General features: G+C 46.5%; 1 protein-coding gene across 1 annotated transcript in view; it reads left to right on the forward strand.

Annotated features, from left to right (window-relative positions):
- The window catches only part of LOC143280319 (uncharacterized), a 25,772-nt gene continuing 11,344 nt past the window's right edge, over positions 1-14,428 (forward strand). Inside the window, exons 1-4 of the mRNA XM_076584951.1 lie at positions 1-74; positions 261-328; positions 2,568-2,696; positions 7,247-7,343. Coding sequence (XP_076441066.1) covers positions 1-74; positions 261-328; positions 2,568-2,696; positions 7,247-7,343 — 368 coding nt within the window. The remainder of the gene's footprint in view (positions 75-260; positions 329-2,567; positions 2,697-7,246; positions 7,344-14,428) is intronic.

A 14,428-nucleotide genomic window follows, 5' to 3' on the forward strand; every position in this document is an offset into this window, starting at 1 on the left:
ATGCCAGACAGGTCAGCAGATGTGACGTTGTCAGTGACAGTGACAGTAGGGCTGACATCGGAGATAGGAGGACAGTCAGTGCAGGGGACAGAGCCCCACAAACGGCAAAGTCTGCCCGCTCTGGTTCCTCTCTTCCGTTTTCAGTTTGCCGATGCCCAGGCTGATTATGCGCCGTGTCGTGTCATCGTGTAGTCTGCAGTGTTTATGCCATGGCATTCTAAGCAAAGCTCTGATGTCATTGATGTTTACCATGGTGACAGTGGCAGTGCGAGAGCAGAGGTCGGACGGAATGAGAGGGCAGGGCACGTGAAAAACGTGCCAAAAGGCGGTGAGTATCGTAGGCAGGACGAAGATGGTCGCTGACACGACAACGAGGGTCAAGTGAACAGCATTCACATGTGCCAGTTTGTAAATGAATGCACAAATATGACGAATATTCAATATCAAATTAGTCGTAGAGCAAATGAAAATCAACAAAATTGTTCCGACCTTCGGAGCCCTGGAAACAAAACGCGCACACTGATATTAATAATATCCAGAACAGAGCACGATAAACAAATAAACACACACAAAAATGTAGAGACCAACGCAGTGCAGCCAGTGGGCACATGGGCTGATAACTCTAAAGTGTGTGAGAGAGTGTGTGTTTAGGGGGAGTGGCTACTTCTTCAATAGAGTTTCAATAACAGAAAAAAATGAAATAAAATTATTCATTTGAGTAGTCATTCAGTCCTTGTGGCATCTTTGTTAGAATGATTTTTCTACTTCAACAACTAATAACACTATAAACTACAACAATAACCATTACTATTTCTTATTAGGTCCCTGTCTTGTCATGTCATTATCTTTTTCTCTCTTTTTTTGTCACGTTATTTCTGGTATTGCTGGACTCTTCTCTTGGATCCTTGCGTGTGTCACGGTGACCTGGTGGTTAGGAAGCGAGAGTCATGGGTTCGATTAACCTGAGAAGATAGGCCAGTTTGCCCTCAGGAGTCTCGCACGGACGGAGAGTTTAAATCTCCCCGCTCCAGAAGACCTTGAGTGGTTATATTCAGGATGAGACATGATAGCAAAGCAAATATCCTTGCAGATAGAAAAAAAGAGAGATAAAAAAGTATCAACAAAAATAAAGGGGTGGGGAGAGGTGGCGCTACGCTTTGGCGACGCGTTCATCCAGGGACAAGCAGCCATCAGTTTGCACAAAGTGCATGATTGTGTTTGTTCCAAACAAGGTTCACAGCACAAAACTGTCGTCTTGCTTTTGTGGTTTTTCTGCCCTCTTTTTTTTTTCTTCTTTCGTTTCGTTTTATTCTGTCATGTCTCTTGTTTCGTTTCCTTTTCTTTTCTTTCTTTCTTTTCGTGTCTCTCGTTTTCTTTCTTTTCTGTCATTTTTTTCATTTGTTCGTGCGTCCTCTTTCCTTTATGACAGAGAATATGAAACATTTTACCGGTTCTCGTTTACTTCCAGGAACCTTTCCCTGAAAGTATTCAAGAGGTCTTAAAAACATTTAGCCTCCTGGTCACCATGGCAACACTCTTTGCAGTTCTGGTCTTTGTTGGGTGTTTAGCAACCGTGGAAGCGCAAGGTATGCATGAACGTTTATTTTCCGTAGTCATGGTAACTCTTAACTTTAAGAGCGGCTGCGGATACTGTGATGATGTGGGGAAAGGGAAACACAGAGAAGAATAAAAAAAATGTTTAATTCCTCGACCCCTGCTTGGGACATTGAGGTGCCGTGGCAGAATCGGTCAGGGCTTCCGATCCAGTGTTCACCAGTGGTCAGGGTTCGAGGCCCCGTTTTGGGTTGGTGTCGTGATTTTCCTCACGCCATCCAGGTGACTTCGGTTGGGGAAGGCAGAAATGGCGGAAGGAGAGGACAAGACCCCCGCCTTTCTACGTGGATATGAGTTCACTGCCCCGATGGCAGCAAAAGGCTATGGGACCTTACGCCTTTAGGCCAAGGCACATGAAGATTTTTTTTTAGTGACATCACTGATATTCAACACCCTATTTGAAACTTGGAACAGCAACAAAATCACGTGACAATCGTGATTTGAAAAGAAAGCAACAAAATAATATCATAACTATTATTTTACAATATTTTCCGTTTGGATAAATTCCCCCATTTCCAAACATACTCCTCTCCCTGCTTTCAAAACTAGAAAAAAGAAAAAGCTAAAAACTAATTTTAGATTAAAATATTTCTTTTGGATTAAAATGATTTCCATGATCTGCATATCTGGGGAATTCCATAGAAAAGAGAGAAACTTAGCTCTAATCACAACCCTATCGCTGTGATCGTGTGTGAAAAAGCATAATTGTTTTTAGTTTCGCTTGATTCTTTTTCATTGGTAATATTGTAGGAATATGTGAAATCCTTTGTAATAACAATGATTACAGTGGAATGATAATAACAATGATAATGATGATAATGGTGATGATGATGATGACGACGACGACGACAAAAACAACAATACCATTACTACTACCACTACTAGTAATAATGATAATGACAATAATCGATTTTTATGTCCCGTCCTGATTCTGTCTGCGGACTCGAACCCAGGTACCCTGGAGCCCTGTACCAAACTGAACCGTTACTGCGTGTCGCCCGCTGTGTGCAACAAGGCGACGAAATCTTGCGTGTGTCCTGTGGGCACATTTGGCAATGGCCTTATTGACTGTGTGGACAACGGTAACTTCATTGTAGCTCTTTTATCCTGTCTGTCCATGTCTCTTGTCTATGCCTCTCTCTGTCTCTCTGTTTTTCTCTCTGTGTCCCTCTGTCTCTCTCTGTCTCTGTTTTTTTCTGTCTCTGTTTTTCTCTCTGTGTCCCTCTGTCTCTCTCTGTCCCTGTCTGTGTCTGTCTCAGTCTGTCTGTCTGTCTGTTTCTCATCCTCCTCTTTATTTCACACACACACACACACACACACACACACACACATGGTGGTGTGTCCATCGAGATCGATGATAACCATCGTTGTCATCCAGCTGGGGGATGGGGGGAGGGTGGTGGTGGAGTGGGGGGAGGATGCTCATGAATCTATCTGTGAATGCGCAGATGGCTGAATAGTCCAATCTGTGCACGAAATGTTCGCTGACAGTTGGGGCAGACAAAGACAGGCATACCATTGTCAGGGAGCTTGTTTGCCCGTGACTTTCTGGCCTGCCTCTTCTGAACAGCTGCAGCAGTCCTGTTGGCCTCGCACAACTTGGCACCTTTGTGCACAGCAGCGCGCCATTTGTCACGGTCCACTGCAGATTCCTCCCAGGAGTCATGGTTGATATCAAACGCTTTCAGAGAGACTTTCAGAGTATCTCTGAAGCGCTTCTTCTGACCTCCGTGTGATCTCTTCCCTTGTTGCAGCTCGCCGTAGAAGAGCCTTTGGGGCAGCCGATGGTCTGGCATGCGCGCCACGTGTCCAGCCCAGCGAAGCTGGGACTGCATCAGGATGGTGAAGATGCTGGGAAAGGTGGCTTTTGCGAGCACCTCTGTGTCTGGGGTGTTGTCTTGCCACTTGATGTTCAGTAGCTTCCTGAGGCATGTTGTGTGGAAGTGGTTCAGCTTCTTGGCATGTCGTTGGTACACTGTCCAAGTTTCGCAGGCGTACAGTAGTGTGGGGAGAACTACTGCTCTGTAGACCTTTAGCTTGATCTCAAGACTAATGCCTCTTCTGTTCCAGACATTTGCATTGAGTCTACCAAAACTTGCGCTTGCTCTTGCAATCCTGACGTTCACTTCATCGTCGATGGTCGCATTTCGTGACAGTGTGCTGCCAAGGTATGTGAACCGCTCCACCGCACTGAGTCTCTGACCGTTGACTGTGATGTTAGGCTCAACGTAGGGTTTCCCTGGGGCTGGCTGATGGAGAACTTCAGTTTTCCTCGTGCTGATGGTAAGGCCGAAGTTCCTGCTGGCAGTGGCAAACTTGTCAACGCTGAGTTGCATGTCAGCTTCAGATCCAGCGTTGAGGGCACAATCATCAGCAAACAAAAAGTCTCTGATGATGTCTGTCATGACCTTCGTTTTTGCTTGAAGCCTTCTGAGGTTAAACAACTTGCCATCGGTTCGGTACTTTAGGCCGATTCCAACATCGCCATCTCTGAAGGCATCAGTAAGCATTGCAGAGAACATGAGGCTGAACAGCGTTGGAGCCAGGACGCAGCCTTGCTTGACACCATTTGTGACAGCAAAAGGAGCAGATGTTTCGCCTTTGTCCTGGACTCGAGCCTGCATGCCTTCATGGAATTGGCTGACCAAGGAAATAAATTTCCGAGGGCATCCGTACTTGGCCATGATCTTCCACAGTCCCTCTCTACTCACGGTGTCGAAGGCCTTAGTGAGATCGACATAGGTCGAGAACAGATCAGCATTTTGCTCCTGACATTTCTCTTGCAGCTGCCTTGCAGCAAACACCATGTCGGTGGTTCCGCGCTCTTTCCGAAATCCACATTGGCTCTCAGGCAAATGACCTTGGTCAAGGTGTGCTGTGAGGCAGTTTAGTAGGATCCTGGCAAGTATCTTGCCTGCGATGGAGAGCAAAGAAATGCCCCGATGGTCATCACAGGCTTGCCGGTTCCCCTTTCGCTTGTACAAGTGAATGATAGATGCATCTTTGAAATCCTGGGGGATCGTCTCTTCTTTCCACATGAGTGAGTACACCTGATGGAGCTTCTCAGTCAGCACAGTGCCTCTATCCTTGTAGACCTCTGCTGGTATGGAGTCTGAGCCAGGTGCTTTGCCACTGGATAGCAGACGGATTGCTTTCTGAGTCTCAAGAGGTGTTGGCGGATCGTCCAGTGCTTTGTTGATGGGGACTTGTGGGAGACGGTCTATGGCTTCATCATTTATGGAGGAAGGGCGATTTAAGATACTGTTGAAGTGCTCAGCCCAGCGTTCGAGAATTTTCTCCTTCTCGGTGATCAAGGTATTCCCATCTGCACTGAGGAGGGGGGATGATCCTGAGGATGTGGGGCCGTAGACTTCTTTTAAGGCATCATAGAACCTCTTCATATCGTGCCTGTCAGCATATCCCTGGATCTCATCAGCTTTGTCACTCAGCCACTTATCCTGCATCTGGCGTAACTTTTGCTGAACAGTCCTGCGGATGGCATCGTACGCATCCTTTTTTGATGTGGACTCTGGGTTGCTCAGGTAGGCTTGATGCAGACGGCGTTTCTCATCCAGAAGCTGCTTGATTTCATCACAGTTTTCATCAAACCAGTCTTTGTGCTTTCTGGTCATGGGTCCCAGGGTCTCTGAAGCTGTACTATAGATCAGCTCACGCAGGGTCCTCCAGTCAGACTCCACATTCTGGTTGTCCAGAGAGGCGGATTCCAGACGATCTTCCAGCAGCTCCACAAAGGACTGTTTGATGGTGATGTTTTTCAGCTTAGCGATGTTGAGCCGTTTTGGAGCCTTCTGGCCTTGGGGGCGTCTCTTGGGCTGGATTCGAATATTCAGCTTCGAGACTACAAGGCGATGGTCTGTCCAACACTCGGCGCCGCACATGGTCTTTGTTACACGTACATCTTGCCTATCCCTTTTCCTGACGATGACGTAATCGATGAGATGCCAATGCTTTGAGCGAGGGTGCATCCATGACGTCCTGTTACGGGTAGGGAGGCAGAAAACTGTGTTGGTTATCAGCAGTTCGTGCTCTGCACAGGTCTGAAGCAAAAGCAATCCATTTGGGTTGCAGTGGCCCACACCGTACTTTCCAATCACTCCATCCCAGGAGTTGTAGTCAGAGCCAACTCTAGCATTGAAGTCCCCAAGAATGATGAGCTTGTCTGCTTTAGGGATAGCAGCAATGACAGAGTGAAGGTCCTCGTAGAACTTCGCCTTCACTTCATCCGGGTTGGTCTTGGTTGGGGCGTAGGCACTGACAATGGTGAGGTGCTTCTGGCCAGATGCCAGTGGGAGTTTCATGGTCATAAGCCTATCGTTGACTCCCTTTGGGATTCCAGCTAGCTTGCTGACAAGTGCTGTTTTTGCTGCAAAACCAACGGCAGCCTCACGTCGCTCTTCGCTTCCTCGTCCACTCCAGAAGAAGGTGTAACCAGATCCCTGTTCACAGAGCTCGCCTTCGCCTGCAAACCGAGTCTCACTCAAGGCTGCGATGTCAATGTTGTATCTGGCGAGTTCGGATGCAACTAGTGCCGTTCTCCTTTGGGGTCTGTCCGCGTTATCTCTGTCCAGGAGAGTCCTTATGTTCCAAGCACCAATGGTGAGAGGAACGATCTTTGTTTTTTTCTTTTCTTTCTTGTTGTTTCGACCGCTGATGTAGGGTCCCCGCCAGCCGCGGTATGCTGGCCAGGGTGATATGGAGCAGGCAATTTTTAGGGCACCTTTTCTAGCCCCTTCCTCATGCCAGGGAGGTGAGCAGTGCATTCCTAAAGAGGGCTGCTCAGACGCTCAGACGGCTGCCGAGCTCCATCGCTGCTCCTGTCGACGAAGAACGACCCTATGGCCTGAGCCGCCTGCGTGCAGGTCTGCGGCTGCGACTGCCAGTGTACCCACACCTGTCGTTTCGTCGCTCGCCTGTCGCCACAGGACTTGGGGGTGATGAAATGATGAAGGATGAAAGGTCATTTTGGATGACTGATGACTTGCGCGATGAGTTTGTTTAAAGTGAAGAGGAGTTGCGCAACGTCAACCTCGCTCTCTCGTCCGGGTCCACCAATTTCCAGTGGCAAGACTAAGTCGAGACGACTGGAGGATGAGCACGGATGCAGTGGATGACCAAGATATCCTTTCGGTGTCTCATCTTGCTCTCTGCACTCCACAGTGTGTTGCTGTAACCGCCTTCCTCTCCGTTGAACCCATAGGTTTCTTCCGCAGATTCTGTCGTATCCAGACTTCGCATGCATGGGTAGACACACCCCGGGGGCCAACTGCGTGTGGCATGCACACAGCACGGTGGAGCTAGATGGCCGTCAGTGGCTCTCCTGAGCCAACGCCCTTTTATGGATCTCCAAAAGGGTGTCTAGCCACCCGCCTCACCAGTCCCCGAAGGGAGCGGTGGGAGTGCCGGTTTAGTCGCCGGCAACCCGACCCTGAACAGGTTGTACTGGATTACAGGTTACCAGTAGCAGATCTAATGACCTGACCTGACACACACACATACATAGACACAGATACATATACAGACGAACACACACACACGCACGCACGCACGCACGCACGCACGCACATGGCTTCTTCCTATTTGTTCTATTAAACCAAAGACCGTGTTTTGGCAGGTTTCAGTAACTGCGTGATCGTGGAGGATCCAAAGATAACGCAGTTTCCCGGCAGCAATGGAGCCCTCTATCTGCCTTGCCGAAAACGTCTGGCCAAGTAACCAACGACATGAGAGAAAGAGAGAAAGACAGACAGAGGAAGAGATATACAAAGACAGACAGACAGAGACAGAGAGAGAGAGGGGGGAGAGAGAGAGAGAGAGAGGGACAGACACACAGGGATAATGATATGATAACGACGATTCAGACTCTCCTGTCCCAGTTTCGCTGAGAAAGGTGGAGGGAAATTTCTGAAATGCACAAGTAAGTTCAAACTTCTGGTTCTCTTCGACATGTATGCAGAAACAGAAACTATACCAAGTAATAACGACGTTTTTTAACAAGGCCATGGGCCCATTTTATGGTGGCAGTTTAGATCAAATTTCGGACCATGACGGTAATCAGATAGAACTCCCTGCCATTGATGATTAAATGGTCAAAAACCATGACTGCTCTTTTTCTTTCCTCCCTTGCGGTTTTTTTGTTTGTTTGTTTTTTTTGTTGTTGTTTTTTTGTCAGGTGGGGTGAGAGTTTACGTTTGCCCTGACACGTAAAGAGAAATCTTCACCCACAAAAATGCTTCTGCCTTTCAGATTATTGTTTGCTTTTAGAATTTTTACTTTATTGTAACTGTGATTGGCGCGCGCGCGCACACACACACACACACACACACACACACACACACACACACACACACACACACACTGATTGACAGATTGATAAGAAAATGAGTCAGAGAGAGAGAGAGAGAATGAATGAATGAATGAATGAATCATTATTTTCCAACGGGGAAGACATTAGCACTTTGGCCGACTTACACATCTGCCGTTGTTCCAAGAGACACACAAACATGTACGCATATAAATGTTGTTATACTTAATACATGTATAATGTACAAGTGTAACACAGCGTCAAACTGAGAGCCACAACATCACTCACATCTGTACGAAACGGAAGCGAGTAACACACACACACACACACACACACACACACACACAAACACACACACACACACACACACACACGTACACACACACACGTACACACACACACACACACACACACACGCACGTACACACACACACTAACAAACACACACACACACACACACACACACACACACACACCAATGGAAAAACAACAACAAAACCCTAGCATGAATGCTACACATGAATGATTCAAGTGAAATTAACACAGAAAAGTAATGATAAAATTTAAAACACATATGTAAGAGACATAAAATTTAGCAAATAAGGCGACGGGTAATAGGGATATGAACAGATAGACACATTATGAGAAAGACAGAGAGAGGAAGAGAGAGAGAGAGGAGACAGTGAGAGAGAGAGAGAGAGAGAGAGAGAGAGAGAGATGTAAACATATGTTAGTGCGGGAAAAAAAGAGTTGGGTGAGGATGGTTCACAATTTGTAATGCATGTAAGTATACAGAATCGTAGACATGACCAGACTAGAGTCTGATTTCGTTAGTTTGTGTCCACTGTGAGGAGAAGAGAGAGAGAGAGAGAGAGAGATACGGATACGGATAGTTTGTTCAATAAAGGCCATGGCCCCTCATGAAGGGGGTACAGTGAATCAACATTCAAAATCAAAACCTTACAAATTACAGAAGTGAATGATAAACTGCAAATGATAATCCACAAATTGGATAATGCACAACTAATAATAATTAACTACATAATACACTGCGAAACTTAAAAGCCTTATATAAGTAAATAGCAAACTGTTTTATAATAGTTTCGTTAGTTGATGACATAAGCATGGCAAGTCGAAATAAAGTAGGGTGTCTATAATATTTTTGTGGAATCCACTCATGTCTATGGTCATTCAAATCAGGGCAACACAACACAAAGTGAAGTTCGGTTTCTTCAGTGTGTCATCCACTTCAAGGATGCGTCTTTGGGTGTGTTGCTCTAATTACCTGACCAACACTGCAAGTGTCTGTATCTCTCGGGCCTGGTTAACGCCGGGATATCATTATGACAGGAAGCGTAGAGTACAGCCTTGTCACGCAATCCCAAACCAAAATGGACCTCCATAGCAACATCATCATCGTCATCGTCATCCTCCTCCTCCTTCATCATCATCAGTATAAACGAAACAATCTCAAAGTCCGTGGCCTTTCATGCCCTGCTCTCATGGTGACCTCAGTTTCGATACCCCTCCACTTCCGTGCTTGGGGTGAGTCCTGACACCGTTTTCAGTGTCGGCAGATTCATGAGGGGCTGTTGTTTGAGGGACGTGGTGGCGGTCTCCACTCTGGTGGGGGGGGGGGGGGGGGGGGGGGGGGGGGGGACGCTCACTCAGTCTGGCTCCGCGACTAAGCCATTATTGTCGTTAGTACGAGGCTTAGTAGGTGGTGTACTAAGTACGTTAAATCAGAACAGGCACCACTGAACACCACCGAAGTGACTCAGCAGCAGTGCAGGGTCTCCTCTGGTGTGTGGCCTTCTAGCGACCTAACATCCCTGCGCACTGCCGACGCTGGAACTGTGACGGACGAACCCGGGTGTGGCCGTGTATGGAGGAATCTAAATGAGCGGCGTAGGAGTAATGCCACTGAAACGGTGCAGATGATGGGGCAAACAAAAAAAAAGAAAGTAAAAAAGAACAACAACAATAACTGATACAGTAAATGAGACATAACTGACTTCTTTGTTACTGCCTACAGTTATTTACTGTTGGAAGGGGTGAAGATATTTATGCAGACTTTTTGAAAATAGGTAGAGAACTGCCTGTTCGTATGTGCATAGGAAAGGGATGCACCCGAATGCAAAACTAGTTTTGAACATATCAATTCGGGTACGTGGTAAAATGTATTTGTTAGAGCCGTATCGGCATGAGGCTCGTGTAAGCAGGTGTTTTATATATTGTGGTGCCAAGTTGTGCGTTTGGTACATGAGTAATGCTTTGTTGAATTCTAGCTGTTTTTGAAGTGGAAGGATATTTAATCTGGCTTGCTTTTCTAAAGTTGACAGTTAGTGAACTGGTAGAATTAATGTGGCTGCTCTCTTTTGGAGAGAATTTAGTTTTTTTACGATGAACATCTGCAGCACAGCTCCAGACAACAGATGCATAGTTGACGTGAGAAAGACAGTGAGCGTGGAAGAACATTGTGCGAGCTTCACTATCTATGTAATGTTTTAGCTGATTGAGTAAAACCAGACTGCGTACCAACCTTTTACAGACAGAATCAATGTGAGCTTGCAGTTTCAGTTCTTCATCAATTATGACTCCCAATAGTCTGTCAGGAGAAACGGTCCACCTTTCACTCCCCCCTAATAAATTTTTCATATGTATTTAGAGTGTATAGATCACGAAAAATCATGTTAACATCAAAAATCTTGGGACTCACTGTCCGTTCTGGCTTAATTTTGAAGGGTACCCATCTCAGGTGCCGCGGCTGCTTTTCGTCGGTCCAAAACCTTCCATAAATTTGGTGATCACCTGTGTCATTGTTATTTGAGCTACGAGAATTTCCTTTATGTTTCTGTTGACAGTAATGCCTTTTGCACCATATGCAATAATCAGAACGACAATATATGCAATAAAGTGACCGCAGTGAAGCTACGTGTGTACCCACCGTCTATCACACGTTGCAAACTGTGAATTTGCCTAAATGTTTGCAATAAACTGTCTCTCTGGAAAACTGTGCAACTTATTAGAAACAAAGTACACCACAGTTTCAAAGAACAGTCTCTTGTGATTCTTTTGAGCTATGCCACATCACCATGGGCCTATTCTGCTGTCCTCTGCCGCCGGTTTATCTCCCCTACCCCCTATTTGGCTTCAACGCCAATTTAATTCTTTACAAATTCATATTGGTCTTTTTATTGAAAAAAAAAACAAACGTTTATATGCACTTTCCAAGTGTGAGCATGTGTGTGTGTGTGTGTGTGTGTGTGTGTGTGTGTGTGTGTGTGTGTGTGTGTGTGTGTGTTTTCTTTATGAAACGACTTTCGTGAAAGACTACATGGGGAAAGTGTTTCAAGCGGTGCGGAACCACGAGGGTGAAGCATGAAAGTATTATTGTGACTTTTGAGCCATGTCGAATAAACGTTCTGACATTATTACCATTAACCCGGCAAAGAAGACGACACTGGACTACTACCCTGTGATCCATCACCCAGTCACCGAGTACAAGACAGTCCAGGAGAGAGGTTGGACAAGAGTACGTTACCACTACGTTTGATCTTGGGGTTTGTATGAAAGCCTACCCGATCGTCTGGAACCAACCTGACCAGTACAAGAGGCATATCATTCTGATCAGTACATTCCACCTTGCCTATGCGTACCTCAAGATGCTTGGGAAAAAGCGGATGGTTCTGGTTTCGGAGATATCCTTCTGGAGGCAGGCCTGATCTCTTCTGGTTCTCTGCAAGGGGTGCCGTCTGGCAAACATTATGAACGAGCATTGTTCTGCCATAAGACAATGCTTGAGAGTCTAGAACGCTCGGTGCTGGAAAGATATCTTGAAATCAGAGATAAAGACACGTCATTTCCGACACTGTCAGAAGACAGCATGATCAAACTCCAGACAGCCTCATGTTTCTTCTCAAAAGAGACGTTGACTGAGCTTCAGCAAGATGAAGCTATCGCCTGTTTTCGAACAGTTCAGAGATAGAGTCAGAGAAGGAGCCTTTGGACCAACTGCACAATTTTGGTTGTCGTACATCGATCATGTATGGCTTGTCCTTGCGCTCCTTGAGGCTGTCAAAATCAACGACTTCCTGCTCTACGCACAAACGATGTCCCAAATGCCAGACCTCTTCTTCAGTTTTAATGGACAAAACTACACACGCTACCTGACCTTCTTCTCAGTCTTCTTGGCAAACATTGACTTGTCACATCCTGGAGCCAAGGAGATGCTGCAGAGAGGTGCTTTCAGCGTGGCAAGGTCCTTCATTCCTGGCAATCGCTGTGCAGTGGACAAAACCATGGAAGAAACGTTCATGAAGCACGCCAAAAGGAGGAGTTGGCGGAGGTGGCGCTGGTCTCACGGGACTGCTGTCCAACCAGGAGGCCTACCACAGATGGGTCAGGACAACCCATGAGAGGTCAAAGTATCTTCATGCAACTCTCAACATGGTTGGCATGGCACAAGGTGATGAGGTTGGCAGTAGACATCGTGACTTGTGTCCTTCTGAGAGACTGAAGAGCGAAAGCAACGTCATGAAGAATCAGGATGTAATCAAAAGTTTCATCAACCCTTTCTGTGAGGAAGCCTCGGTCAAACTCATCGCCTTGTCATCTGGAGCATCTGTCCCAGCTGGCATTCAGCATGATGTGTTGAGGGCAGAAAAAAACTGGTAAAGCCGCGAAGGAGGCGTTCATCACGCAGAGACTGATGGCAAATGACCATTTCTTTGAACCAGTCAAGCGGCTAAACCTGAAAACGATGGCATCGATGAACAAAACCGTCCACATGAAGACTACCAAGAAGGAGGTTGTGGAATACAAACAACAAGGGAACATTGCCTTTCAACTCCTTGTGAAGGCACAGGAAGCAGGTGTTCAACTCGATCTGAAACAGTTGATGATCCCAACTTACTCCTGTACCTTACAGTATTGCCACTGCTGACAATTTCCTTGCCAAGACCGACAAAGCAAAAGGGTTCAACTACCTCACCAAAGATATGGAAGATGCCGCTCTACATCCCCATGATGCGACGCTGGTTGTGATTGATGGCAATGCAGTGTTTCACTGCTTGCAACAGCTTCCTTCCAATTTCAGGGAGATCAACCAGAAGATATTCGACATGCTGCCAAAGGGAACGGACGTGGTGTTCAGTACAGACATGTACAAAACGTACTCAATCAAAGCGATGGAAAGGAAAAGGAGAGGCACTGGCGATAAGATCATCGTGAAAGGAGAAAGCACCAAGCGTCCTGCAGACTGGAAGACGTTTCTGTCAAACAACGAAAATAAGAAGCAGCTCACCCAAGTATTACTCAACGTTTGGAGCAAAGATGAGAATGCGCCAAAATTCCAGGGACAGAAAAGTCATGTTGACATGTGAGGGAGAAACCTTCCTGCTGCAACCGGCAGATGAGCTGAAGACAACAAGGATGCCAATCGCAACGCTCAAATCCACACAAGAAGAGACGGGTTCTAGAGTTGCCCTCTACTGTGCGTACGCTGAACGGAATGGTTACAGGTTCGTCCGCGTCAAGAGTCCCCACTCGGACATGTTCTTCATTCTCCTGCACTTCGCTCTGCAGCTGAAGGACGTGGTGATTCTGTTCGACACAGGAATGGGGCACAAACAGTGGCTCATCAACGTCACTGACATCGCAAAAGCATACAGGCAACACCACTGCACTGCCTTCTTGGATCTTCATGCTTATATCACACTGCCTATGGCAGTCTCTGACGTTCTCGGAACAAAGAAAAATACTGTACGAAGAGGTGGTATGGCAGCAGATGGCTGTGAGCGTGGAAACGATAATTGAAGCCAGCCCTGTCCATGGTCGATGTCCGGACAGATCCGGGCAGTATAGCAATTAACAGATCAGATCACCACATGGTCAGTTGAGTACAAAGGGACTCACACACTCCGAGGCCAGTCCAGCACAAGTGGGCAAATGGCAGTAGAAATATTAAGTGAGGTCCGTTTGGCTGGACACACGTGCGAGAACACAAAGAAACAAAGAAGGCAAGCCCAGCGTTGGGTAACGCCCAGCGGAGATAATGGGGAGATTGATCAGTCCCGGGCTATATATAAGGCTGAACACAAAGACCCCGGGAGGAGACCCCAGAGTAGACCCAGGAGCAGACCCGAAGAGAAAGGCCAGAGCAGACCCTTAGAAGACCGGTCTGCAGCCTAGAGGATGATTTCAAGAGATATGTGACGTGTGAGATTCTAAGTCAACATAGGCGGTAGTTAGGTTAGGACAGGTCGTAGGATGTCTATGTTGATGACTGAAGAATGCTATTATGGAAAGTTAAGTGATATGATGTTTAGCCAAGAATGTTGAAAATAGGTGATTGAATAAATAAAGTATCTAGAAATGATTCAAGTCTTCAGAACTGGTTAGTTGATATATGTTGTGAAATTATTCCCTCTCGTCACAATCTATTTCACGGAGGTGTGTCTTATTCATTTGTTGGTTCGAGCCTACTCTCTA

Source organism: Babylonia areolata, chromosome 3 (assembly GCF_041734735.1).
Source record: "Babylonia areolata isolate BAREFJ2019XMU chromosome 3, ASM4173473v1, whole genome shotgun sequence".
NCBI classification, from domain to species: Eukaryota; Metazoa; Mollusca; class Gastropoda; order Neogastropoda; family Buccinidae; genus Babylonia; species Babylonia areolata.